The following is a 26179-nucleotide window of genomic DNA, read 5'->3' as shown; positions in this document are numbered from 1 at the left end:
GAAATCCGGGCACCGACGATCACTCCCCGGCCGGGTTCGATCTCTTCGTTCTGAAGCCGTGCTACACTCTGGCGAAAGCAGTCCCTCCTTTGCTACGTGTTTTGTGACTGCCGTGGCATGTGAGCTGTGTCGCCGGAAGAAAGCAAAGGTAGACCAGTTCGCTTCTACGTAACTGTGCCCATCATCTGACAATCAATTGGCAGTGCGAAGGTCAGAGACCGACCTGTAGCCGTTGCTTCCGGAGCTACGCTGCTTGCTGCCCAAGTATCTGAAGGAGGAAGTTCATCGGCTACAAAGAGTATATGGGTATATCCAAACCATGCCCGAAGACGAAGCATACATCGCGTTCAGGAAGATTCGCTCCATCCGCAGCATCAGCAGCCACGGACCAATTGATGCGCTGCGTTCTTTTGCCCCCGACTTAGGACTCCCAGCCCTGCCATGGACTGCCGTCGCCGAGGATGAAGTAGTTTCGGCACTTGTATCTCAGTACTTCGCCACGGATTATCTGTATGTGTATCCTCCAATACCTCGATCTAAGTTTCTCCTTGAAATGAAGGCGGGAGACCCCGGTACAGCGACTTGTTGCTCCCCGTTACTGGTTAACGCAATATGCGCCCATCAATGTGTACGTTTCGACCAGATGGACAATCCTAAATCCCAGTTAGACTTACAGCTTGGCTAGACTCTTTCACCAAAGGCCCATCTCGGTGCCGTGCCTCGCGGGGATATGGCTGAGAGGTTCCTTGTCGAGTCCAACCGACTACTCCAGAACGAGTCCAGCAAAGGGTCCTTGGCGTCCTGCCAAGGTGTCTGCTTGATACATGCCGCTATGGCTACGCGAGATCAGCTCAAAGTCGTGTTGGACGTCGAAGTGGACTCATTCAAATCTGAATCAGAAGCCGTTACGAAAACCGCTGGCGCGGGTCAAGGGCTCGATGAATGTCGGATGTGCGCCGAGTCTTGAGCCACCACTTGCTTAGGATAAAATTCCCAGATAAACTCTCTAATGCGCATCTAAATTGCTATGTATGTTTTATTTTGGAAGCATTTCGCTTGGCCTCTTTTGGTGGTGCAATGTGTACGGAACGTAGTTTGATGCCACTGACAAGCACTGTGATGAAGCATTAGTGCCATGCATCACAATCTGTTTCTGGCTGCCATATGTCTGTACATCTGCGTGAGTCCAGTTTACTTTGGAATTAGAATGTTAGGCAATAGAATTGAACAGGAGCGGGCTTATTATTACGTGGGCGAGCACATCGTCAAGAGCAATTACTCGATGCAATGAGCTGTGTCACATTTGACAAACATGGTTTGTAATTGTGGTCGCGGCATTGGCAAGACATATTAAGAGGAGGTTGGGAAAGTCCGTCATTGAGTTCACCCCAATTCAGAAGATGGATGAGATTTAGGTTGCTGAAGCCACCTTAAGCAACGCGATCTGCCATCCCGATTCATCACGACTCCTTAGCGGTGGAACAGAGATTTTCAAATCGGAAGTATTCCGTTCCTGTGTCCTTGGGCGAATCGAGTTATGGTTTATAAATTCTGATGCTCTGACCGAGTCATTTTCTGCATTAGGGCAACAAAGACCATCAATTCAGCCGCGAGGTGAACCGTGGGCTACAAGGATACCAACTCCTCGAGCCGCCCGTACTCGTGCCACGCCCCACTTTATTTGGAACTCGTAGAACTCGCACCACCTAAAGGTGGTGCTGGACACCCATATAACCAGATCACCCAAATAACCACTTTTTTGCACTATCATTGAAAACCATGTAATTTCTCCGCCATCTTAGATCTTATGGTCTACAAAAATGGAAGGAAGGATTCAGGAAGCTCTGCAGTACATTGGGGGATTTCCCCATGCCAAAATTGCTACAGTTGCGCGAGAGTTTGGCGTTCCACGTGGGCGACTGCGTTACCGCCTCGAGGGTCGTACCGCACTCTCCGATCGCCCACCAACTCACGCAAAGCTTACTGTCCCTGAAGAGATGCATTATGTCGCTATATTGATCGTCTTGATCGTATCAATCTTGCAGTGCGTACTGAGTTTGTTACTGATGCGGCAAATACAATCTTGAAAGAGCGGTCTGGAGCGGGGGAATCTCTGACAGTTGGGAAGAAGTGGACTGCACGCTTTCTGAAACGTCACAAGTATAGTAAAAGGCTTCAAAAGAAGATGCATTCGGATCGCCAGGCTTCTGAAGACCTAGAAAGGGTCAATGCCTATTTCCAACGACTCTCTACTATCCTGATTGAAGAGGGGATTCCCCCGGAAGACATCTGGAATATGGATGAGACTGGATTCCGTATTGGGGTTGGAAAGGACCAAGTCATTGTCACAAGACGGAAGAGGGCTCATTATTTCGGGTTACCTGAGAACAGAGAGTCTGCCACTGCGATTGAGAGTATCTCTGCGGGAGGGCGTGTGCTCCCAGCCTTTCTCATTCTTTCGGGGCAGATGCACATGGCCAAGTGGTATGGCGTGCCTGGTCTTGATGAAAATGCTGCCATCAGGCCAACTCCTAGTGGCTATTCAAACGATGAGATAAGTCTTGAGTGGCTTGAGCACTTCAATAAGTGGTCAGCACAGAGCTGCCTTGGAAAGAAGCGCCTCCTTATCTTGGATGGTCACGGCTCCCACCATACGAAGCAGTTTATCCAGTACTGTGATGATCATGATATCATCCCCTTTGGTATGCCCCCAAACCTTACTCATATCCTCCAACCTCTTGACGTCGCAGTCTTTCAACCACTGAAGCACTACCACGCAAAAGCACTGGATATCATGGTTCGAGATGGACTTGTCCATATTGGAAAGCTTGAGTTCCTGTCTTGCATAGGCAATGTGCGAGATCAGGCATTTAAAGAGAGTACAATACGCTCGGCATTTAAGAAAACTGGGATCCATCCCTTCAATCCACAGGCAGTCCTCGAAATCTTAGCCGCTCGGCAGCCCGAGGGTACCCCATCTCCCCCCTTCAGTGGATTACAGTCCTCACCATTTAGCACTCCAGTAACACTTCGTCAAATGAACAAGGTGGCTGATAAGGTCACGAGATTAATCAGGGAAGATGAGAATCTTGACCCTGATCTTCGCTACGAAATGAGTCGCTTTATCAGAGGATCGCTGTCTTTAGCCACGGAGCTTATGCAAACCAAGAGGGATCTAGGGAGAACCAAAATGGCTGAGCATCTCGCGCAACAACGTAAGGCTTTGAAGAATAGTCCATTACAGTCAGGAGGGGTGTTAACAGTGGCGCAGGGTCGTGAGATGGTGAGGCAGAGGGAGGAAGACCAACTGGCTAAGGCGAGGAGGATGGTCGAGGCGGCAGAGTTGAAGGCGCTCAACGCCCGCAAACGTGTATTTGAAGAAGCGGCAAAAGAAGCCCGTAAATGGAGGGCCTCCGAAAGACTGGACAGAGCAGAAGTAGTGGACTCTGAAGGTGGTAGGCGGCTGTTGAAGCGATTCTAGTAAGGTAAGTGCAAAAAGTGGTTATTTGGGTGATCTGGTTATATGGGTGTCCAGCACCACCTTTAGGTGGTGCGAGTTCTACGAGTTCCAAATAAAGTGGGGCGTGGCACGAGTAGTCGTGTGCCATCTGTTCAGGGATTTATTTTGGGATCGTGTGGGGCTTATTGGAGAGAGAGAGGCGGCCAGCTGGATAATGAAGTTGTTTTCGTCGATAGTTGGTAAACTATTAACTAAGCATGTATATATAGTACGGTATGAATGTTGGCAATTTTATACCCCCACATCACCGTGCACCTGAGTTATCTAACCGATGCGTGGCTCGGCAACCGCACCACTTGCCACTCTTTTTGTCATGTTACCAGTTGACATATGCAAGAAATTTTGTGAAGATTTATAGGGCCGTATTGGAGAGCTTATTCAAAGATCCTAGGGGACTGCGGCATAATCACCATAACAGCCAGGTAGACAAACATAACGTGGCTTGGCCACTGTTGACACAACATTAAAGGCGGTTTGGAAGCAATGGATCGTCTTGCTCTGCATGCCGCATACATTGCTTCGAAAGCATTATTATTGCACGCCGTTTACGCTTCATTCGCTATTGCGGAACACAATTTCCACTTGTTAACTCAGTCGAACGCGCATTGCGTTGGAGAGCTTCACGTTGCACAATACAGCCCGTTGTTACCATAATTCGGACAAGATTGGGCAAGTTGGTGCAGTTGCGCAAGATCACATAGCCCTGCCGGCAGTTATGATTTGGCATCAACTTGAACCTTTCGGATGGCCGAACACAGGTATGGATGCTTTGTTCTACAGCCAGTAAGCCCAGGTACTCCCGGATACGGAAAGCACAGACCTTGGAGATGTTTCTGGTAACAAGACACAATGTTGCGAGCCAGCGCATTTTGCTACATCGAACACACCTGCATCATAACGCGACAACACCAAGTCGAAATGTTTTTCTTCACACTTTATGTAGGGGCTTTAGACCCTGAATAACGCGTCTGGGCGCGACAGGGGGCCGCCAATGCCAGGTTGAGACAAGGCGCAATGGTCAGTTGGAATTCCGCCAAAGGCGACGCGGGTGGTGCACTGGGTGTGTGAAGCGACCCGCGCTGAGTGGTCAATCATTCCCAAAGAAATTTCCTTAGCCCGGCACCCAAAATTGTTCACCAAGGCATACTTCACATTACTAGCATGAAAACCATGTCCCATACTGTGCAACTGGACATATTTGGGGAGCTGAAACTCCATGTCTGCGTGACGCTGAGCATTAGTCAGGGCCTGAGACAATGGATTTTTGAATTTTTTGGTTTGTTTGTAATAGTGCGTATCAAGCCTGTGGCCCTCTGTGCTGATGTTTTTTGCACTGCATGAATGGACCCACTTGTTCGGGTCTCAATAAATGTCCGGTGTGGGGGTATTTTCGCGCACAGAGGTTCGTCAGTTGGGCCAATGCGAGAGATGTGCCTGCCACCCTAAGCTCCTTTTTCAAGACAGGAATTGGGCATTAGTTTTCAATTTTTCTTTCATGCAACCGATTCACACATGATTCATACCACCACTCTCTACAACAAGAAAGCCTCAATTAGACTCGCCAGGGCGGTTCTGACTTCAGTGCATTCTCTTCGGAACTATTTGCGACGGCTTTAGCGGCTGTGTTACATTCGGAACCCGAATCTCCATGCTTCTGCTGGTGCATTGACTCCGGTCAGTAGCCGATGTTGCACATACACCGCCTGCCGAGACTCGTACCGACTTATCATCCGCTTTCGTATTATTCGAAAATTGGAAGCGGTGGGTTGGAAAAAGTCGTTATTAATGAACAGCAACAGCTCCAACGATCCAACGTCAAGCTTGATGACAACGTCAGACACGTCACCTGCGACGTTGAAGCTCCAGCGCAGTAGGAACATTGTTGTAGAGTGTGCGACCGCCTTCGCAGAGATCAAAACTCCGGAAGACGCATACAATGCGAATGTTGCAAACAAAAAGCACCAAATAGCGGAACGTTTTCGATGCCTTCGTGAGCTACTAGAATCTGGACGAGAGTCTGGCGACGAAAAAGAGCTTCAAGATGATATTGTGAGATATTCTGGCGAGTTGCAAGTCTTAAAAGATCGCGGTCGTGCAGACGCAGAACACGAATACGAGATCCAGGTCGAGTCTGTATTGCAAAGGTTATCGGACGAGCTGATTCCCACAATAGGCCCTGCTGTCGTCAAAAGATCGCTCCAAAAACTTCCCCTCGAGAAGCGGCAGCAGTATCTGCCGGGCGATGTGCTCGTAAGCGATCAGACAACCGATGCGGAACCAGAATACGGACTAGCATCCAAGGACCTGGACAGACCTCACAGGGTACGGACCTCCCCGCTTGCTTAGACCCTGCGGAGTTGACATTTATCTCAAGGACAGGCCGACAACGGTCGTACAAGGCGATGTGCGCAAACGAAAACGATACGCCTCCTCGAGCACAAAACAATATTCGACAAAGAAGCGCCAAAGCAATTCTGACCCCCGAGCCGTTGACGAACAGGACAGGCCTATGCGACGACAAGATGTGTTTGACACCACGCTCCGGTCCTCTCGAGAACAGTGCGACGAATTACCTGACCCTGACGGAGACATAAACCAGCAGGATAATGCGGCCGCTTACTCTATCAATGGTAGTTTCTTTGACGCTGTTGGCAGCACTGCCACAGGCCATCTGACGAGCAATGTGACGCCTGCAGCAGGCACCCTGCCTTTTGCGGGACATTCGATAACTGCTCGCGAGGGCCACCAGGATAATACTGAAAACACCGTTGTTGTCTCTGTCAACGATGCTGATGGCAGCTTCATCGGAAATATCGAGCCAGTTGGCCAGTGGGATGACAAACGTGTCGATACAATCTTGCAAAATGCCGTCTTGAGGCCAGTCAGAATTCGACGAGGACGCCCTTTCGATCAAAGCCATTTAACTGCCATTTCCAACCAGTCCGATCCGGAAGGAGTCAAGGTCATTTCCTGCATGATTCAGGCTACTGGAGATGTCATGGATCAGCGTTGCCAATACTGCGAGAAGAATTGGGGCATATTTGAAGACTGTATCAAACTCAAAGACAGGAGTTTCCGACGGTGTGGGAATTGCGAATGGAGTCGTAAAAGCTGTCGTGGCGCTTCCCTGCTCAATGCGAAGCCAGTAACTGCCTCTCCGTCTGACGAGCAGTCACGAAGCGGTCAGAGTACCCAACATGGCGGCATGAACCGTTCTGGTACCCCAGGGCAGTCGACTGGGTCGTTACCAACCATGGATCTGTCCCAAAATCGAGTCACGCGCAGGTCGCTCTCGGATGTTATTAGTAATGCGTGTACCGGCCCTCATGGAATAACCAAAAATGGCACTGTGGCTGAAACGTCAACAATTTCACCGGCAGAGACGCTGCATGAGGCGCAGGCTATACATCACCTGCAGCAGATAACATTTGAAGATAAGAGCGCTCGTGATGAGTTTTACACTGAAGGACTCTCTGACGCAGACTCGTATACCGGAGAGGCGGTGACGAAGAACGATTGGAGACTTCTCCAAGTCAAGACCCGATTTTTTACAAGTGCCGAGTCGGTTACGCAGTACTGGAGTTGGGTGGAGGACAAACAATATTTTGAGCATCAGGTTCTCACAGACACAAATCCAGTAAAGTGGGGATTGTTGCGAAAGCCTATCGATTTCGATGTTCGGCTGAAGGATATTGCAGAAGTTAAATACAGCGTAAAGTCATTGCGCGTGCATCTCATCATGAAGGACACTACCGTAGCCTCCACAGAAGGTGGAGCCCCAAGGGGAGATGTTATGGCTGTCTTCAAGAGAACGAGAACCGTGGAACGATTTATAAGATTTCTCCGCAGTCGGAACTTCAGTACGGTCGAAGAGGCTCCGTAAGTCAGGTGCATTTGCTTCTCTGCGTAGTCTTGTTGCTCTAACAATCTCCACATAGGGAATCGATGGTTCGCAGGTGGGGAAGCATGAAATCCGAAGTTCTATTGTCTGATGAGGACGACGACACGAGCTAGACGTATTGGGCCTCCATACATAGCTCTTTGGGCTGTGATTAGCAATTTGCAGCATAGAGTGTTCTCTTTCGTGGCCTTTCGTCTTAAAGTCCACAGCTCGAGAATATAAGCTCGCTATGAGACCAACCCCGGTAATTTCATTGGTTTCGGTGGTGTCTCTCCGGCACAGCATGACGGCGGTGGAGAGGAAAAGTGATCTGGGTACCGCGTTCCTGTCTAGACAATGGCGGTCTGAAGTCGAGCGAGATGCTCTTTCGACTCTAAGATGCGGCGAGAGTAGGCTGTGTGCAGACCAGTACTGCATTCAGTACTCAGTACTCAATACGACCTCGTATTGAAATGTTCAATATTGAAGACGTGCATAACGTACTCCACAAGCAGCCTGGACTTTTCACTAGGTAAATGGACCAGTCCTCCTTCAAAATCGTATTTCTCCACCAAATATTATGGATTCATCAAGCAAAGAGGTCCAAATAGTCTTAGCTATTAAAGCTATCCAGAATACTCCCGAACTAAGCATTCGAGCTACAGCAAGGATCTGCATGGTGTCCTATAGTACGCTGAGCACTCGCATTACGGGAATCAACGCGCCATACGATACTATGCCTAATCCCCGAAAAACTTACAAATCTAGAGCAATTCACAATTATTCACACTATCCTCGATCTGAGTTCGTGATCTTTTCCTCCCCGGCTCAAGTGGCGTGGAGGATATGGAGAATGGTTTTCTTGCGGATGGCGACGCGGCTCCAGTGGAGTCAACTGGGCTTCAAACTGTGTCAAGCGCCACCGAGAGCTCACCACTCGTTTTAGAACGTAGATATGACTATCAGAGGGCCTTATGCGAAGATCCAAAGCTTCCCACACATGCTGAGCGGGTCGGTGGGCACGGCGATCACTCTGTTGATGAGGGAAGAAATCCGTGATATAAAACGCAAACCTCCTTGCACATATTGTCGCATGATCCATCTATTGTCATTTTATGCTCGGTACCAAAAACTCTGAAGGCCTCGCGAAATTATTTGTCGGTAACCGACGAGCCAATCCACTGAATCACCAAATCCATAAAGCTGCCACAGTGAAAATGCATCGGCTCTTAGGTTCACACCCAAAGCTACTGAGACATCGTTCCAACACCATGTTTCGGATATAAGTCTCTACGACTGCGACTGTTTGTAGACCGCACGAGTGACGGACTGCGAGGCAACATATAAAATAATGAGTCTTAAATTGTTTAGTATCCGCACTGTCAAATCCTCTTCGCAAGTAGATTTCCTCCTCATTTCCTGCCGTCATCCGCCAAGCGTTTTCTCATCTCGTTGGGAGATGGCCGACTACGTCTCGCGTCCGACCCGGTCGGCTGCTCGTCATTCCTTGGCTGAGGAGGATAACTTTGCTTACTTTTGTGAGTATCGAGGCCAGAAGACGGGTCGGCTCGAGAACGAACAGAATCGATGGCTAACGCTCCAAACCGACTATTATAACGCTTCTCAGCCATGTGCTGAAGAGTTTCATCTGTCATTGAGCCAATCAGCTGCACCGAGTTGCCTTTAGACAAGGCCTTCTTAACGTCGAACAGATCCGCCAAGGTCGTCACCACCACTTGATCGCTGTCACCATCGGCAACGACTTCCCCAATTCTGTAAATCTTCTGGTGGGAAACTTCTTTAGCTACTTTGCACACCTCGAGACACTGCTTCGAAATGTTGATGTCTTCCTGTAACTTCAATCTCTCCTCGTCTCTTTGAGGGCCATCATCCAAGAGTAGGCTCTGAAGACGTTCCTGAAGACGGCCACTGATCGCTGCGAGGCGGTCTCGATTGTCATCCAGAGCCTGGCGTGTTAACAATTGTGCTTCAAAGCAGCTTTGGCCATCATCACTTGCGGCCGGGGGTGCGTCATGCAGTAGAGTCGATTCCCGATTTGTCAAATTTTCGATAAAAGTCCTCGCATCTTCACAAATACGAAGGCACTGTTGGGTCACTTCCCTCTCGTCATTCAGATCAACTGTCACACCTGTCGTACTCGTATCCTCGACTGTAAGCTCGGCCATTTTCTCGTCTATTCGCTGCAGATGTAGCTCAAGATTATATGCTGTATCATGTATCATCTCGTTTTACTGTTGAAGAACTTGGTGGGAGACTTTAGATGTATGCCTTAATTACAAAGTTGTCAGCAGAGTCAAGAGGACACAAGAAAATGTGACTGACATGGTAATTAGCCGACTGAGATCGTTGACTTATACCCCGAAATAGTGTCTATAAAATCATTGATATCGCCTCTCATAAACTCCATTTTAGTCCAATCTCGGAAGCCTGTCTTCGATTTTCCAGTGAATACCTTCATCTGCTGCTCGAACTCGCGACACACCTGGCTGCATCGGTCAAGAGGACCTTGAAGAAGCGCCATCACCGACGCTTCAGCGTCAATTGCTTCTTTCAGTGAGTTCAGAATATTCCCAAGATCCTCAAGCTCATCCTGAAGCCTGCGTAAAGTTTTGTTGCGATCCTTGAAACGTTTCACAGCCTCATAGAGCGACTTCGTCGACTGAATGGCGGCTGTGAGGACCGCAAGCACTGAGGCGCTAATGCTCAAAGGATCTGCCATTCTTGACCGTCGCTGCGAGTACTCGCCCGGTACCGGCAAAAGCAAACGGAAGTAGCTTCTGGCAGGAAGAGTGTGGTTACGTCTTCGGGTACGACCAATCTTCAATCCACCACCAAACAGGGAAGTGCGATTAACCCCAAATGATCGAAATTCTTTTGGTCCCAACGCAGCAGCATTTTACCCTTCTGCATTGGTCTAAGTCCGAGGTTAAAGGTAGGTATTGAGGTTCATAAATCATATACCTCGTCGCAAAGCAGTGGCGAATGAAACGGAGAATTGCTGTTGGCGAGAGAATCTAAAGAGGATTTAAGATCTGGTGGCGAGGAAGCACAAGCTTTGGCTGGTGTCATTTTGCCCTAGCACTGACAACCGCCAATCACATTCCACCCATAGCCGCCCGGTTGGACGACATAGCTGGCACCGAAATAAGTTGACGTAAGCTGTGTCGCTGACGCCAATGAGGACTCGACATCATATTTCGAGGTTCCAACCTCCCAGACCTGGCATAGATCTGTTTCATGAAGCGCTCAATGGGTGGCAATTTGCGCAATAGTAGGTAGACTCCCCTTACAAGCTATTTGGAATGTCGTAGCCCAATCATGCATCTTGATCCTCCACATGACGGGCAGGCCCCTTGGTGTGCAGGTGCTCGCCAAATCATCGTGCGGGATTGTTGTGGCCCAACTGGTGCAGTGAGTGGTCACAGGCTGGTCGTAGACATAAGCAGCTGTTCGACCCGGCAAGCTACCCAATATACTATCACGTATTTCGGGGCTACAAATGAATTGTCACCCTCATAAAAAATATACGAAGTCAATGTCTTGGTTCTTGTAAGGGCATGTTTTGCTACAGCATCATTGGATCAATGCTGGAGACACATGGACAGAAGGACAGAGACGAAAAGAACGAGGGGCCAACGAGACTTCGAGAGAACTTGCAGTGACAATGACGCACCATGCCCCAAGACGAACGGTCACAAAAGACAGAAGCGAGACAAAGATGGCAGAAAGCACGGACAAGATGAACAGCATCACGATACCACCTTTATCCCTCACGACAAGTATCACATCGGTTGGATTTGTGCGCTGCCCGACGAGTTAGCCGCAGCTGAGGGCATGTTGGACGACATTCACGAGCGTTGTTATCAACCCCGCAGTGATACCAACACCTACACTCTAGGTACGATTGTCGAACACCATGTTGTCCTGGCGTGCCTCCCTGCACAGAGTTATGGGACGAACAACGCGGCGGTTGTGGCGACGAACATGCGACGAACATTTGCGTCGATACACTTTTGGCTGCTGGTTGGTACTGGTGGCGGCGCCCCAGGGAAAGTTGACATAAGGCTCGGTGATGTTGTTGTCAGTACTAAAGTTCTTCAGATTGACCTTGGAAAGATTGTGAGGAATGGTCAGTTGCACCGGATAGGTCTTCCTCGCACACCGTCCCAGGGCCTCATGACAGCCGTCACTGCATTACAAGCAAAGCACAAAATATCCCCAAGCCAAATATCCAAATATGTCGATCAACTGATGGATCCTAATCCGCGTAGGGCGAGATTTGCCGATCCCGGTGCCGATTTGGATCTGCTGTTTGACAGCAGCCACGAACATATACCTAATATGACGGAGAACTGTAGTCTCTGCAACAAGTCAAGACTCTTACGGCGGGAAGCACGCAGTAATAGAGACCCAATCGTTCACTACGGAACCATAGCCTCTGCGAATCAAGTTATGAGGGACGCGAAAACAAGGGATCTATTGACTAAGGAACTTGGGGTTATCTGTTTTGAAATGGAGGCGGCGGGCTTGATGGAAAGCTGCTCAAGCATCGTTATTCGCGGAATTTCGGATTATGCAGACTCGCATAAAAATGATCAGTGGCAATCCTACGCTGCCGCTGCGGCGGCGGCATACGCCAAAGAATTCCTTTCAATCATACCGTTGACAGAGGAGTCGGAAGCAAAAGCCGAGGGAGTGATGCAGAAAACACAACACACCACTGCACGTCGTTCTCGCAATAACTCTTCAGGTGGACGTACAGCTCAACCTGCATCGCAAAAAGTTCATAGAATCCGAGGTGTCAAAGCAGGCGATGATGCGAACCAGATGATTCTGTCAAATGGCACCCCGTTACGTGTGGAGAAGGCAACTGTGCGTAACAGAGGACTGCAGCTCTTTGGAGACGTATCGTTGCAGGATGCTCTCAAATTCTTGGACAGGAGAAATGTTGCTGCCAGCGAGGAGGCGGCAGAGGAAACCATCACGAGCTCAGCCGGCGGTTCGGCGACCATTTGAGACCTCGCGCGATCATTGCTGCCATCTTTCTTAGTAGCATTTATTTATTGCTCGATTCATTGTTTGAACTCTGTGTCCCCAGCTTAAATCCACTCCCATACCTTGCCCCAAATGTAGCACTCCCAGTATGATCTCGATTTCCGGCCGTCCGACGGCTGCTGAGAAACTTCGAGAGCTCTGGAACTGATGACTCGTCCCAAGCGCCAATTACTTGCCAAGAACTCGCTCCAGCTTCCACATTCTCTGCATCGTAAAGGTGATCCTTCGTGGATACCAAGAGTTGTACGCTGTCATCGCCAGCTTTGATATCTTTCAGACGATGGGTTGGGCGCAATGTCGGGTCCGATTCATCTGCTGCTATTTCGCGATCGGAAACCATCGACATGTTGAGATTGGGTCGCTAGCTCTGCTTTACGCCAAGTGGAGGTGTATTTTTTGTAGTCGAAATAGGAGACTCGCTGCTCGCCAGTGTCATCAGTTTCGTGTAGAGTTTTTGACGGCTCTGATGATGATATCCCAATTTGCGGTCCCTTCCCCGCTGACTGAGGCTCCAACATCCCTTAACGAGAAGAGCGCTAAAGGCAACACTATGTGCATTTTGATTGGCTGTTCCACAGCGCGGCCGGCGACAAGACTCCTGAAATGGCCAATCAGCCAGCCTAAATATGCGCTGTCACTGAATTGTGCCACCGCCAGAAGAGCAATGCATTTGGCACGGATATTCCACGACTTCCGTGGCTTCTACAGTTGTCAAACCCTTGGCTATCCTTTCAATGTCCTCACTCTTCCTCGATTTTGCACCATAGAGATGGTTTCGCTGCTTGGAGGTGACTGGCAATTTTATCCCCAACTGCGTGAAAGAGTCAATATGGCTGCAAGGAACGAACGCCGTACATGACATTGTACAGTACAAGTCAAGTCAGAGCGATGTGAGTACTTCCGCTGGACATATAAGGCAAGACAATATGCTGTGGCCGTTCTTACACAGCAAGTAAAGTTTACAGATCTGCAGGTGACTGTGATTCTCACCCCGCATCAATCTCTTTTAACACAAGGGCCCCGCATGAACAGTAGTAAGCGACGAACATCTAAACAGCTTACATGTCTACGGAGAGGATTACGAACGAGGATGTGCTTGGTCGCCATTAGCCTTGTCGGCATCCACAAACGCAGTTCTACACTACTAATGTACTACTAATTCGCCCCTCCCCCGCAATTGACCTATCCTTTCTTTTGCAGTCACCAGTGAGCGCTTCCCAGTATTCAAGCCACAATAGACTACTGTCTACGTCTACATTGTTCGTCGTACTGCCGAGGGAAAGTCTTATCCACAAAATCCTTACGAGTCACCCATGAATTCTCGTCTGCAGCATAATTTTGCCATTTGACAAAGTATCTGCGCCTTCTCCCGTTGCCTTTGTGCCTTATGATTCGTTCAACTATATAGGTACCCTTATCTTCGATAGCGTCCTGCTGTTGCGAGTCCTCCACTAACTCGCAGCGCATGGCCGCGCTATCATGCGCCTCAGCTTCGCGTAAGTTACCCGTCAGTTGGTCTTCGGTTTCATCCGTCAACGCCACTGTCGGATCGCATGGATGGACCGTATGTCCCTGGACACCGTTGTTGGACTTAGGAACCGGCAAGGTGGTTGGTGAGCAGGGAGTGTTCAACTCAGCATCGTCACCACACTCTTCTGTATTGGGCCTTGAGACAGTTCGCCGTCCCAACAGAGAAGCTGACTTTTTGGTAGATGCTTCTAAGGGGCTGTTATTGTCCCCGGTCCATGATTTGAACAGCGGATTCTCTGGGGCAAATTTTGCAGCGTTAAGGCGGCGAATGCGTCGGTTTGAGGGAGTCGCTTTCACTTTGGGGACAAGGCCATCCGTCTTAGGAAACAATATGGTCTTCTCAGGTGCCGGCGTTACTCTCGAATTTGCGGCCCTCCTGTTCCCAATGTTCCCAAGATCGTCGTCACTGCAGGGGTAATAGTCGACCACACGGGCCATGGTGTGTATTTTCGAAGATTTTTTGGCGCTGGGTCAGGAGATGAAACGCCCGCCAGGTCGTCAAAGTCGGAATCAGACTTCAGCCAAGTCAAGCCTCCAGACAATTCGTACGAAAAGCTCTCATGCGTGGGAGGGAATTGTGTGCCTCTTCAGCGCTGAAGCTTCTCGCCGACGTGGAGAGCGCTTGGGATTCTGCTTAATATTCTCAGTTAGGGACCGGTCGGTTGCTGGAAATGGCCTGGCTTATTTATTCAAATTTCACTGCGTCTGGGCTGATGACGTAATTATTGGTGTAACAGACACCTAGTGATACGATTGCATGGGCATGGGGTTGCTGTCAACCCATACCCGTCACGTCCTGACAGTTTTGACCCGGGAAAGATGTCGACCACGCAAACTGGTCATTGCCCAAAACCTTGTCCATCGTTGAACTAATAATGTTAATAAACGTAACTATCAGAGGATACTGCAGTATGGAACGCAACGGAAGCCTTGATCCGCATGCCGTCAACCCTGACAGTAAGTCTGTCAGGTATCATGGCTTCATGACGCAGACAACGTAACTTGAAGCCATAAAAGGCAGTTCCGGGGCAGTGTGGGCCCAAAATACTGGCCTAGCAGAGTAGTAAAACATTGTCAAATGGCACTCTTGTTGCCGCCACAGCGGATGCACGCGGACAGCTAAGCATTCGTCGTGATGGGACATAGGAATGAACCTACAACACCTCGACAAGTCGAAAAATAGTTTCGACGAGCATGTGAAGGTGCAGGTTTGATTCGGACTTTATTACTAGGCATCTCACATTGGGGGCTGTTGACCAATTACAACAAGTTCCTGCAACAGAGAAACTGCTCAAACGACATACGTCGCGACCACAGTAAGGGTACTCCAGGTGTCGTTGAGCTGGCTCAGCAAGATGCAGTGCGAATTCTGCGCCTACTGAACTGCCATTCTCGACAGGTCACGGACGCAGTACTTGTTGCCGTCGCAGATATCGGGTTTGCCGTGGCACACACTACGGCGCTCTTTGAAAAAGAAACATGTGCCGGCACCAATCTACTCAAATAGTCACTTCGAAATGGTAGTGAGGATACTTGCTTCGGCAGATGTGGTTCTGCGAAGCGAAATGAACAATTTCCCTTTGACAGCCCACCCCGCCGGCAATGGAGGGAGGATTTTACAGGGGCCACTTGCGGTACCCCGACCGTGCAACCTTTTCCCAGCCAACGAGCCTGATATGGCCATAATGCAATTTGACCAGCAAACACTATTACTGGCAGCGTCCATCCTTGACAAAAGCGCAAGTCAGCTCCTCACCGGCAAGAGAGGCTCTCTCCGCCTCTGCAGCGTTTCTCAATGGTCGAGCTGGCTAATCTTGCCTGAGACATGATCCGCCATGCTCTGGCTTCCACGTGTAAAGGCGGTACTAATCAGCCGCTCGGCGCCCCTCAACCAATTAACCACGGCACTCCAGGGACAGTTTCACACTCTGCCCCCCTCACATTTGACACCATACTAGTGTTGACGAGACCTCAAGTACGAGTGTTGGCCAGGTCTGTATGTGGCCTCCTCCAACCAGGGAATCTTTGTGGCATTATCCCCGCGATGGACTACCTGCAATGCCGAGATTCTTCTCTCTGCTCATTTAAGAACCTGTGTCTGCGCTGGGCGCCAAACATTCAAATAAGGACAGCAGAGACAAAGGTGTAAAGCTTGTTTTGACCATATCGGCTTACATGCGGATTCTGGCTTGTCTCGTTTCCTTCTGTTCACTCGATTTCCAGAATGCTTTAGCTCAATACTTATCACTGACTCGATCGTTGGGTCACAGGCTGGCTGAGAAAAGTGAGTTACTCTCCGTGATAGCAAGTACAGGTGGGTGTGCTCTTGGACCAGTTAATGTGGTCATCTTGTTTTAGTCCATGAGAACGGGTTGACTTTACCTTGACCTCCCGCGGGGCTGTATCAACAGATGAACCCAGCCACCGCATGGCAGGGACACCGTACGAAACCCAGCATCCAGTCGGCCAAACTCCGGAGGCCACATGGAGAGTCGCTCATGATACCACAAACAAACATATCCAATTGGGCTGGACGCCAAATGACTCTCGGCGGGGTCGTCAAATGTGTTCGATATGTTCGGTTCTTTTCATGCTTGCGGCCCCCTCGCTCACAAATGGGTGCGAATCCCCTATTCGCAATTCTTTGGCCGCGACGGTCTGATGCAAGGATATGACTCTTTCAATGCGCAAACGCGGGTTCCTGGATAGATATAACGCTGTATTGTACTGCCCAATGGCCCTTGTGAGTGTGAACGTGTTACCTAGTTATATTGCCAGCAAACAATGCGCTGCCTTGGTACAATACGCACTTCCCATGGTTCACTCAACCGCCGTTTAGTGACTACCTACCACCCCATGCCTGTAGCCCAGCTCACTTGACATGGACCTCAAGTGTGTCCATATCGTCAATCTCCGCCTCATCCATCGTCGCATGCTCTTCTAGTCGGTCACCATCAAACCAAATCTGAACATCTCTGTCTGGCACTATTGACCGCTGCGTGCGGAAACCAGTTATAAGTGTCTCAACTGTTGTTGTCCGTCGCACTGTCAATTTGACTGTCAATTTGACGTCGGCAATGCCGCGAGCCTTCAGAATGACTCGTGTCTTAACCTCTGAAGCGGGTGGTTCCTCTTCTACCGGTGCTGGCTCTTCGTCGTCTCCTACTTCCGTAGTCTCTCTTTTCCGCTTTAGCTCTTCTTCACGTTCCATTTCTCGGAACAAACCCAACGTCCAAGCTTCCATGTGGACTCTTGTCCGACCATTTGCGAAACCCTTGGCGTCGTTTCCATCTGACACAGCCCGTCCATTGTCCTGTGGTCGGATGCCTAGATTTAGCAACGTGGAAAATGCATACACCTTCTTTCTTCGCCAAGTAAGCACAATGTCATCCTCTCTTTCAACATCCAGGAGCATTCCCTTGCGTTTCTGAAGAGCAAGCCACGTATTACGCGCTACTCGGAGCTCCTTATCAAAGAGAAACCTAAAACAGCAAGGCTTAGTCTCAGGAACAATCGACGTCACCAGAATGTCAATTTTTGCCTTCGACGCAGCTCCATCAGAACGAACACCAAGCAATGCCTGGTCCAGAGCGCGTTGTTCCTCGGCCTTGCGAATATATGTCGCAAATTCATCGTCCTCATCTCCTGCTATGAAGCTGCTCTCGATAGGGTTGACACTGCCCCTTCGTTTTGTGGGCTTAGGTGCAATCCGGAGATCGTCATCATCGTCGTCATCGTCGTCAGAATCGAGGGATGTGTTTGGCAGGAGACTCGGGGTAAGAGTGTCGCCACCCGGGCCACCCACTGATGCTTGCTCCGAATGCAACAGCAATCGGGCGAACGGTGGGTTGTCTGGTATAAGGTCTGAAGGTGTTGAGAATAGGCGTGTTCGCTTCGATGACTTCAATGCCGGTGGCGTGACCAACTCGCTAGCATGTGTAAGCCATATGAAACCCGCATCAAACAAATCGGAGTATACTAGCCTTGACAGATCTCCGCCCTGTGTAACAGGCTCACTAGAGATGGGAACGGCGCTCCGAGCTGCTTGAGGTGATGCTCCAGATTTCGCTTTCACCATATCGTATATCTCGGTAACCTCCTGGCCGACGACTCAGCGGACTTGCGACGCTGGTCGTCATGTCTCCGCTTCTTCTTTAGCCGCCTCTCCTGATCCGCAGCCACTATGGGCTCCATCTCCTTTGACCTACGAAATAAGTCGAGTCCATCGCTCTCCAGTTCTTTCTTATTGGTTATGATCTCGGCTCGCAGCGACGCAGCCTTGCGCAAGGCTGTTGCTTTGAAAGGCAGTTTCTTAGCCGTTCGTTGTGACGGGGTTGCTCCCTCGTCGCTCATGGCGGAATATTGCAAATCGTGTGGGGGGGTAATTTATCGCTAATTGGAAGGCTTCCAGCCTCAATGCGCTTCCGCACTCCGCATGGTAAAGAGCGTGTCGTGAATCGATGCTAGAGTTTCGAGGGTTTTCAATGTCACCTCTTGGCCTGAACCCTCGGATTGTCAAAGGACTCAGAGTTACGAGGCCAGGATCAAATATGTTAATAATATCATGGTTCGTTGCTGGGAGGTGCGGGATCACAGAGGTGATGAGGCATTTTGGGCTCAGCAACATATGCGTCGAGAGCGCAGTACCCTGCGTGAACAAGGCAGGGCCTCATGTGTGCTCTTGAGTCACTTTGGGCTGGATCCCAGGCACCACAGCCCGAAACATGGCTTTCGTACAGCAGTCAAATGGATTGGCTCCTTGTGAATAGTGCAAGAACATTAGTCGAGCTTTGCCTTTTGGAATCGATTCTCATCTACAAACGGCTCAAATGCCTCACATTCAGGACGAACTTTCAAGAGGTGTATGTTTTGCGGCGAAGATGTACCTCACACACGACACGACGGAGAGGTCGCCATCAGACTACACTCTAGAAACGGGTGTTGTTGGGCTCACGTACTGGTCGTGGGTGTATAGTCACAGGCCGGAGACGAAGGCCGCGGCATTACGGTCAGACCAGAGGGAAGGTCCGTGGGATGCCGATAGCAGTCTAAATTTCAAATCGGGCACCAAGGAGCCTCATTTACTCGTTAGTTCCCGGAGAAATTCGCACACTATTGGCCCAGACTAGTTCTGCCATGAACAACGAGGATGAGGTCGAGAAGGAATATTTCGCGGATTTTTTGTCTTATAAACATCAATTAGGACGAGAATAAATCTTAAAACGGAACGGACCAGTCGAACTCTAATCTGTTCCCTGGGGTCACAGTCTGGTAAAGTGGACAATTGTATTCCCAATTTCGCAGTTTCCGACTGCGTTGTTGGCGACAGGTTTCCTTTTGGCCGCCCAACTGCCTACGCGGAGGTCAACACACTGGAATTTCCAGTTGAGATTATAAGTATCCAAGATCGAAGGGTTGAATCCGTCGTGCAGCTCGAGACAGTAGCCATACAATCGGCTATCAAAGGGTTTGGACTATGCAGTTATCCTGCATGATCCCTAGAGATTTTTTCTTTGTCGTTGGTCAGGCATGTATAAGAAATTGACCTTTATAGCTATTGCCTCACCCTCGACAATCGCCCCAAAGGGGTCTAGGATTCTACATTCGTCAGGTGGAATGCTGCCCTCGACTGAAACTTAACCCGACTCTCAGGAGGACGGCGGAAAATCCTTGCTAGCTGTACAGGACTGTATACGTCTGTTGTCAGCTTCCGAATTCATTTCCTGCCTTCATGCTCGCCTTTGATCCACCTTTCGCTGCTGCCCCTACAAATTAGCTCCGTGTTCAGATTTAGCCGTCAGTGGATGGTAGTCACATCGCATACTGTTCGTGGGCTTTCTTGGTCGCTAATGCTAGTAAGGACTTGCCCACCGTAGAGTGCGACGGGTGCTTGTTTTTCTTGGCCTTTGCAATTATCGCCTGACTCTCTTGCCGAAGCCTGGCAATTTCTCTTCTCCGTATGTCATCTCCGAGTAGAAGTAGCAGTGTCTCAGCATCATTGTAGAATTTCTCTATGTCGTCCACGCTCACTCGTAGACGGTGGACAGCAGTATGCCGGATGTTGGAGATGGAGCGAAAGAGCTCATCACGCGGCCTGTTGGCGGGTGCAACGTCCGAGAAAGTCCAACGCTGGAACTCGCGGGCGCAGCGATTCAGCTCTAACGAGTCAGCGGAATCCCAGCCGTGTCGGTGAAAGATATCGGGCATTGATCGTTTTCCAAACTCGTAACAAGCAGCTTCCAGAACACTTTGCAGCTGCGCCAAAAGCTTCTGTTGTGTCGGTGATTGGCGATAAAGGCGAAAAAGTGATGTCGATGCCGGAGCTTGCAAAGCTGTTAGTGTATTGGCACTCTTTTCCCACACATGTCTTCAAGGCTAAGGTTCGAGTTGGTAATACGGCATCATGAAGAGGTGTACGATCGTGATTTGCCGGCGATAGAAGCAATTTGGACATCTTATTGGGAAAAGCCTCTCATGAACCATTCTAAGCCACATTGTCCCATCGTTACGTACCGATAATCTTCTTGCGTCGCCGTCGCCGTCGACCGTGACGATCGTTATTTGTGCGAGCTGCGTCATTGCCCGGAGCATTGCCGCCAGTTTTCCACCCTGACGACGCAGAGTGATCACTAACGTTAAGTGTGCATGGAGTATTTGTGCTTTGATCGGGCACTGGAATCGTCGGTCGAAGAGGAGGCAGCTGCCCTTCGCATGGCGCAAGTTGTACCGTAGACGTCGTCGGTACTCGCGAGTCCTCGCATTTATTCGTTGGATCGACCGACTATAAGATCCGTCAGCGTACATAATGCGCTACACTCGACGAATCCCAACAAGTCATACCGATAACTGTGAGGTCAAGTAATCAAACGCTCGTCGCCAGTACACACCACTTTGAATTTTGTCATCGTCTTTCTGTCCGAATTCGTGGACGTCAGCTTTCCTGACAACACTGACAACATTGATGATATCCACTAAGGCGCTCGTCAGTGCTGTGCGTACTATAACATTGGGCAGTTGATAATGTGCCAACTCACTATGATTTGAAGCGACTAACTCGTTCTGGCTGTAGATATACCGCCTCTCTCCAACCAGGTTATCACCATCTAAGACATCCCGAGGCAGGTCATCCGGAGAATACATCCAATAGATGCGCGCGTAGACGTGGTACTCGTCTGATGCCCTGATCTCGAGGATTTTTGCGACCCAGTAGTCAAGTTGATCAAGGTCGTTCGTAGTACCCATCTGTCGCTCAATGGTCGTGTCATTGGAGACGTACACAAAATCATCAACAAGAAACTTGACACCTGTAACTATGAGTGGGTTCCGTTACTATGCTGTCGGCTGCGCAAGGATGCAGACGAAGTGACTCACGAACAAAGCTATTGTAGCGTCTCATTTCGTACCACGGCTTGTGTGGCGCGATAGAATACGACAGATTCATCGTACGATGCGATTTGAACGCCCCTGGAGGATCAAATGGAGACTGTTGTAGTCGCTCTAGTCTGCCGCGAGAATCAACTCTCCCCTGCGTCGTGGCATAGTGTAGTTTTTCATCAGGGGGCACCAATACTCTGGTGACTTTGAAAGGACAGTCGGCAGTGTTCTCGTGATTTTTCGCGCGGCGTCGCCTTCCTACCTTTGACACCATGATCGTGGGGACAACCACACTAGGCTGCGACAACAATTTGTGCGTTCTCCTGAGAGAGGCCTCTTGTTGGAAATGGCGGAACATGCGAATTGTCTTTTGGCCGGTGGCTGGCACACATTAGGCCTTTCCTGGTAGAAGGGACTTCATTGGTGGGATGGTGGAGACAAAGCACAAAAATGACCGAAGTATTCGCCGACCGGGGGGTTGAGCAGTTTCGTGAGAGTCATAAAGCTATTTTGTAAATGCGACGACATAAAAATGACAAAGAGAGAAACGCTCAAGCCAACTCCTGTCGATGATCATCTCATCAAGCGATTATACAGGGCAGCGACAAGGTGCTACACCTTCACACATGGCATAGAGGCAAGGTTGAGAACTAATGGGCTACCATACCTGTTTTGTTGAAAGAACGGCCGGCGGAAGACCACGATTCGGAGAAGGAAACTCCGACGCGAATAAGTTGGCAGCTATCTTGAGCCGAACTCTCGGGATGAGAGATTTCCTGTCATCAAACATACTTGCACGCTGATTATTTACAATTTTCCGATGACCACACCACAGGCTGCATAAGGTCTGAGCATTTTGCTCCCAAACCGCCGAAGGAAAATTACGTCACACCCGACCACGTAGCAGTGAGCGGTTGTAACGACTGTACGCTAGACATATGAGACGGGACATTATGAGATTGGTCATACGATGTTGTGACTGCAATCCTCTCTTCTGCGCACTTCCAAAAGAGCCTTCTTCCAGACAGGGTCCACTCCAAGATATTACACAAAGATCACCATCGCCATCATCCATATCCTACGACATCGGCAGCTTCTCCGTCTAACAAAGGCTGTAATGTCCCGGCATACGTATCATATCTGCGTGTTGTTTATCCTCTGAACCTTGTTTGGGTATTATATCCGGTTGTTAGTAGCCCTATTGATGCGGATTGCCGGTGAATGAATCAGAAGCAGGTCCAGCTAAAATATAGATGCCAAAATATTTGCCTCAGAGAGTGCCTCATCAGGGATAAACAGCATGAACAAGCTGTTGTCCGATTTCTGATTCCAGGCCAAGGCGAGGACGGGTTGAGAGGCCCATAAAGTCCGCGGAGTCCGGTGGCGGTTAGAGTCTTACATGACCGACGGCAGAAGCTTATGACATATGCCCAATAGATAAATTGGGCGGCCCTTCCGTCATTAGATGTTGATTGCGTCATGCTCGCTGATATCATAATTTCGAAGTATGATGACCCTCAAGTTGCGTCTGATTGTTGCGGGGTTGATGCGACCTATTTCCGGCCAGGCTGGGAGTTCACCGAGATCACCATGCCTGGCATTTCACTCCAGGCCAACAGGATGATGCTCTAGATGGAATCCGCTGTTTACGGGGCTTAAAACATGGGTCCATAAGGCTGAGGTACCCGCATCTTAGGGACTTCGTCATTACGGTCTTGTTCGTAGCCGGCGGAACGAGAAATATAAGCCTGGTTACCAGCCTTGTTGTTCATGCCGCCAGAGAAGGGAACCATGGCAAAAGGATAAGCCATGCTGTGGGAGGGCATGATGTCCAACCCATGAAGGTGGTTTAAGTCATCTTCATTACCAAGGCTACCAGCCTTCCCACCCTGAGCGTGGTTCCTGACGCGAGCTTGAGGGTGGGACAAGTGGCTCACCCCGCTGGGGTTTCCACGGCGAATGGAGCACTTTTGGAAGTGGCGCTTCAAGATATCACTTCTACAAAAGGTATCTCGGCAAAGCACACACATGTAAGGACGATCACCAGTATCTGCGTAGGAAGTTAGTTACTCTACACGACTTGCACATCAAGGCACAAGTGGCCCGCTTTCTTCAGGGTATGAGGGGTTCAGAGTTGGACTTACGGCGAAGGAGATGGCGCTTCAAGTGCTTTCTGTGGAGGTAGGACTTGGAGCAATGAGGGCAAGGGTATTTGCCATCAGCATCCTTAATAGGAACGACGAGCCCTGTTGCGCCAGCAGCCGGGACGGCAGGCCGACCAGGAGAACTAGGCAAGATTCCCCGGCGACCTTGAGATCCAACAACACGAGTAAGCTGTATCCCATCATAAAGATCATGGTGGGTTTGCATTAGCGGTCCAGTGCCATATGGGGAGGAAACACCGAGCTGGGTCGTGTTACCGTCCAGAGGCATAGGGCGTAGGGCTGGGGGTGCACGTCCAGCATCAGGAGCCGGAGCAATAGGCTGCGGGCGAGACGCGGTCGTATTTGTTCGAGGCATCATGATGCAGAAACGTACATCATTAACTGTGAGAATATGAGGTTTGCGCTATGCGAGTTGATACCAGATCGCGGGGGTGGGCTGAGATGTCTGCTGGTATCGAGGCTCGTGCGTGACGGCGGTTGACGTGTTGAGACTGCGAGGAGTCAGGCGCGTCTGTGAGAGCAAAGCAGTGATCCTGTCGGAAGTTGATATGCGGTTGAAAGAATGATGTTAGTGCGCCCCATGGGTTCTGGTCCTGTGTGTGCCACTACTTGAAGCGGGTGAAACATGTTCATACATTCATTCTTGACAGGGCCCCTTGTCTTGATTGTGGTCCAGGGACTGTCGCGGCGAGGTGTGGGCCAAGAACTGTGGAATCACACGACAACAGCTGGATAAAAAAGGGCTAAAGACATGGACGATAATGTCCCGAGATAGCAATGGTGAAGACATATATCAATTAATCAACAGTGAGTGGTTTTGGCGGCAGAAGCGACTTGTCGGATAGGAAACCCTAGTGGCATCCACTAAACACTCGATCCAGGTGGACCCGCTTTACGATTTACAGACACCCAGCTAGTGACTCTTCCACCTCGTTGGCCACTAATCGTTAGTTACTTTAACATCCTATCAAACGGTACATTCACAAAATATGCAACTAATGGCCCGAATACCGTCTCGCGTAACTTAAACAGAGAAAAGGTATTGTAGATCATAATTGGCATTGGAATGATGATCATAGATGACAGCGTATTGGGGATTGGCGGGTGGTGAAAGAGCGGGAAAGAACCTTTAAGCTTCTGCTGTATATTCCGGCTGTCTGGCGGCCGGGACTAGTCCTCCCTGCACACACCTGCGGGTGGAAGATAAAAGCGGCGGAGGCGTAAGTTATCTTGCTCAACAAATGTGGGAAGCGGCAGCTACTGTAACGGCAGTCCGGCATCTGGTATGGCAATTGGCGCTTCACTGCCGTCACCCAGGCCCGCGGTTCAGTGCTGCTGTTAACTGGGCTGGCAAAATTTCATCTCCTACGGAGTACTTTATACCCATACCGTACGGAGTCTTGGTGGAGAACCCCTGGAGAGCAGGCTGCGTCTCGGGAGACATTCAGTTTAATACATAGCAACCCAAGCGCATGATCCTTTCCCGGGCTTTTGCTCATGCTGGTCTGACATCGAGTCTGCAACCGCACCCATTTGTTTTCCAACCATGGAAAGTTCGTCTCACTCCATTTGAACATCTCCAAATTTGCGAGCACGTTCGGCTGCGGACATCATCTGCTTGGATGATTGCTTACATGAGACAGAACAAGGGTTCTCCGTTTCTACTGGTTCCTTGCACCAAATGCCATTTTGGTGCCGTGCCTCGTGGGGATATGGAGTTCTTGGCAGGGTCCAACAGACTACTCCAGAATGAAACCGGCCGAATGTCCTTGGCGTCCTGCCAGGCTGCGTGCTTGACATATGCCGCCATGGAACCAAGGGATCCCCCCAACGCCATATTGGACATGGAAGTGGATTCGTTCATTTTTTAATGAGTACTGTTACAAACTTGATGGCGCGGGCCAATGGCTTGATGAATGGTGGGCATATACCTGAAGCCTTGAGTTCACAGCCTACTAGGGATGAAGTTCCTGCGCGACCCATCGGATGCACATCGGCTGCAGGACCGTTAGCAACATTCGTCCTGCTCCTGATGCCAACCACGGGGTGAGGTTGGCGGCCAGGGCTTGAAGCAAAAGGGGAGGTGAGAGGGCCTCCCTTCGGAATTATTGGCTTTCAGTCACACGACAGCCCAAGCACCAGCCTTGTAAGGTTCACTCAAGAGTAAATATGTCATTTCTGCCTCGGTATAAAATCCACCGACGCGCTACGAAGCGCTGGTCGGCCTGCATCCTCGCAGTTTCGAATCATTTTCAACATAGTTTGTAGCGCCCGCCGGAAGTAGGTCTCCTCGTCCTGACTACGGGGGTCTTGGAGTGCACATGTCCGGTCCACCTAAATGTTGGGCCAAGTTCCCATACGGAGTTCCACTTGGATAGGAAGTAAATATCTCCATCAAGGTCAAAGGTCGGCTTCCTTCTGCCAGACGTGACTGACAAAGAAACATTCACCCTTCCTGCGATGGAAATGCGCTTCGCCTTTGGAAGAACCAACCTAAGATATTCTGATCCATTACCTCACCTCGATTGGGTTGTAAATTAGGCACATGGCTTCTCACCACTGTGTGAACTGCCCTGTACGAGCTGTCGTATCTCACTATACCGTTGGTCCCACTCGTTACCCCAAATGTCGAGT

General features: G+C 49.9%; 8 protein-coding genes across 8 annotated transcripts; 4 read left to right on the top strand and 4 right to left on the bottom strand.

The window, feature by feature from the left end:
• Positions 1–319: 319 nt before the first annotated feature.
• On the top strand, positions 320–967 carry VFPPC_11782 (C6 transcription factor; the record flags this gene model as incomplete). Its single annotated transcript, XM_018289863.1, has 2 exons — positions 320–628; positions 686–967. The coding sequence occupies 2 exons, from the start codon at positions 320–322 to the stop codon at positions 965–967; spliced, it is 591 nt and encodes a 196-aa protein (XP_018136413.1).
• Positions 968–2185: 1218 nt separating this feature from the next.
• On the top strand, positions 2186–7534 carry VFPPC_11783 (hypothetical protein; the record flags this gene model as incomplete). Its single annotated transcript, XM_018289864.2, has 4 exons — positions 2186–3480; positions 5320–5842; positions 5895–7399; positions 7459–7534. 4 exons carry the CDS (start codon positions 2186–2188, stop codon positions 7532–7534), a joined length of 3399 nt encoding a protein of 1132 aa, XP_018136414.2.
• Positions 7535–11018: 3484 nt separating this feature from the next.
• Positions 11019–12437, top strand: VFPPC_17013 (Pfs domain-containing protein; the record flags this gene model as incomplete). Its single annotated transcript, XM_018294763.1, has 1 exon — positions 11019–12437. One exon carries the CDS (start codon positions 11019–11021, stop codon positions 12435–12437), a length of 1419 nt encoding a protein of 472 aa, XP_018136415.1.
• A 1278-nt stretch (positions 12438–13715) lies between these two features.
• VFPPC_14962 (chromo (CHRromatin organization MOdifier) domain-containing protein) lies at positions 13716–14444 on the bottom strand (the record flags this gene model as incomplete). Its single annotated transcript, XM_018292726.1, has 1 exon — positions 13716–14444. The coding sequence occupies one exon, from the start codon at positions 14442–14444 to the stop codon at positions 13716–13718; it is 729 nt and encodes a 242-aa protein (XP_018136416.1).
• A 1387-nt stretch (positions 14445–15831) lies between these two features.
• VFPPC_18473 (hypothetical protein) lies at positions 15832–16155 on the top strand (the record flags this gene model as incomplete). Its single annotated transcript, XM_022430075.1, has 1 exon — positions 15832–16155. One exon carries the CDS (start codon positions 15832–15834, stop codon positions 16153–16155), a length of 324 nt encoding a protein of 107 aa, XP_022284922.1.
• Positions 16156–16878: 723 nt separating this feature from the next.
• On the bottom strand, positions 16879–18359 carry VFPPC_11786 (ubiquitin supergroup; the record flags this gene model as incomplete). The annotated part of the gene is made up of 2 exons (XM_018289866.1): positions 16879–17935; positions 18082–18359. The coding sequence occupies 2 exons, from the start codon at positions 18357–18359 to the stop codon at positions 16879–16881; spliced, it is 1335 nt and encodes a 444-aa protein (XP_018136417.1).
• Positions 18360–19722: 1363 nt separating this feature from the next.
• VFPPC_17014 (bromo adjacent like protein) lies at positions 19723–21654 on the bottom strand (the record flags this gene model as incomplete). The annotated part of the gene is made up of 6 exons (XM_022429055.1): positions 19723–19765; positions 19831–20329; positions 20520–20787; positions 20847–20977; positions 21041–21310; positions 21378–21654. 6 exons carry the CDS (start codon positions 21652–21654, stop codon positions 19723–19725), a joined length of 1488 nt encoding a protein of 495 aa, XP_022283939.1.
• Positions 21655–23035: 1381 nt separating this feature from the next.
• VFPPC_11788 (hypothetical protein) lies at positions 23036–23900 on the bottom strand (the record flags this gene model as incomplete). Its single annotated transcript, XM_018289867.1, has 2 exons — positions 23036–23430; positions 23525–23900. The coding sequence occupies 2 exons, from the start codon at positions 23898–23900 to the stop codon at positions 23036–23038; spliced, it is 771 nt and encodes a 256-aa protein (XP_018136419.1).
• Positions 23901–26179: the final 2279 nt, after the last annotated feature.

This window comes from Pochonia chlamydosporia (genome assembly GCF_001653235.2).
Source record: "Pochonia chlamydosporia 170 chromosome Unknown PCv3seq00019, whole genome shotgun sequence".
NCBI lineage: Eukaryota > Fungi > Ascomycota > Sordariomycetes > Hypocreales > Clavicipitaceae > Pochonia > Pochonia chlamydosporia.
The sequence above is the reverse complement of the archived record's forward strand: the minus strand, read 5'-3'. Positions and strand labels throughout refer to the sequence as shown.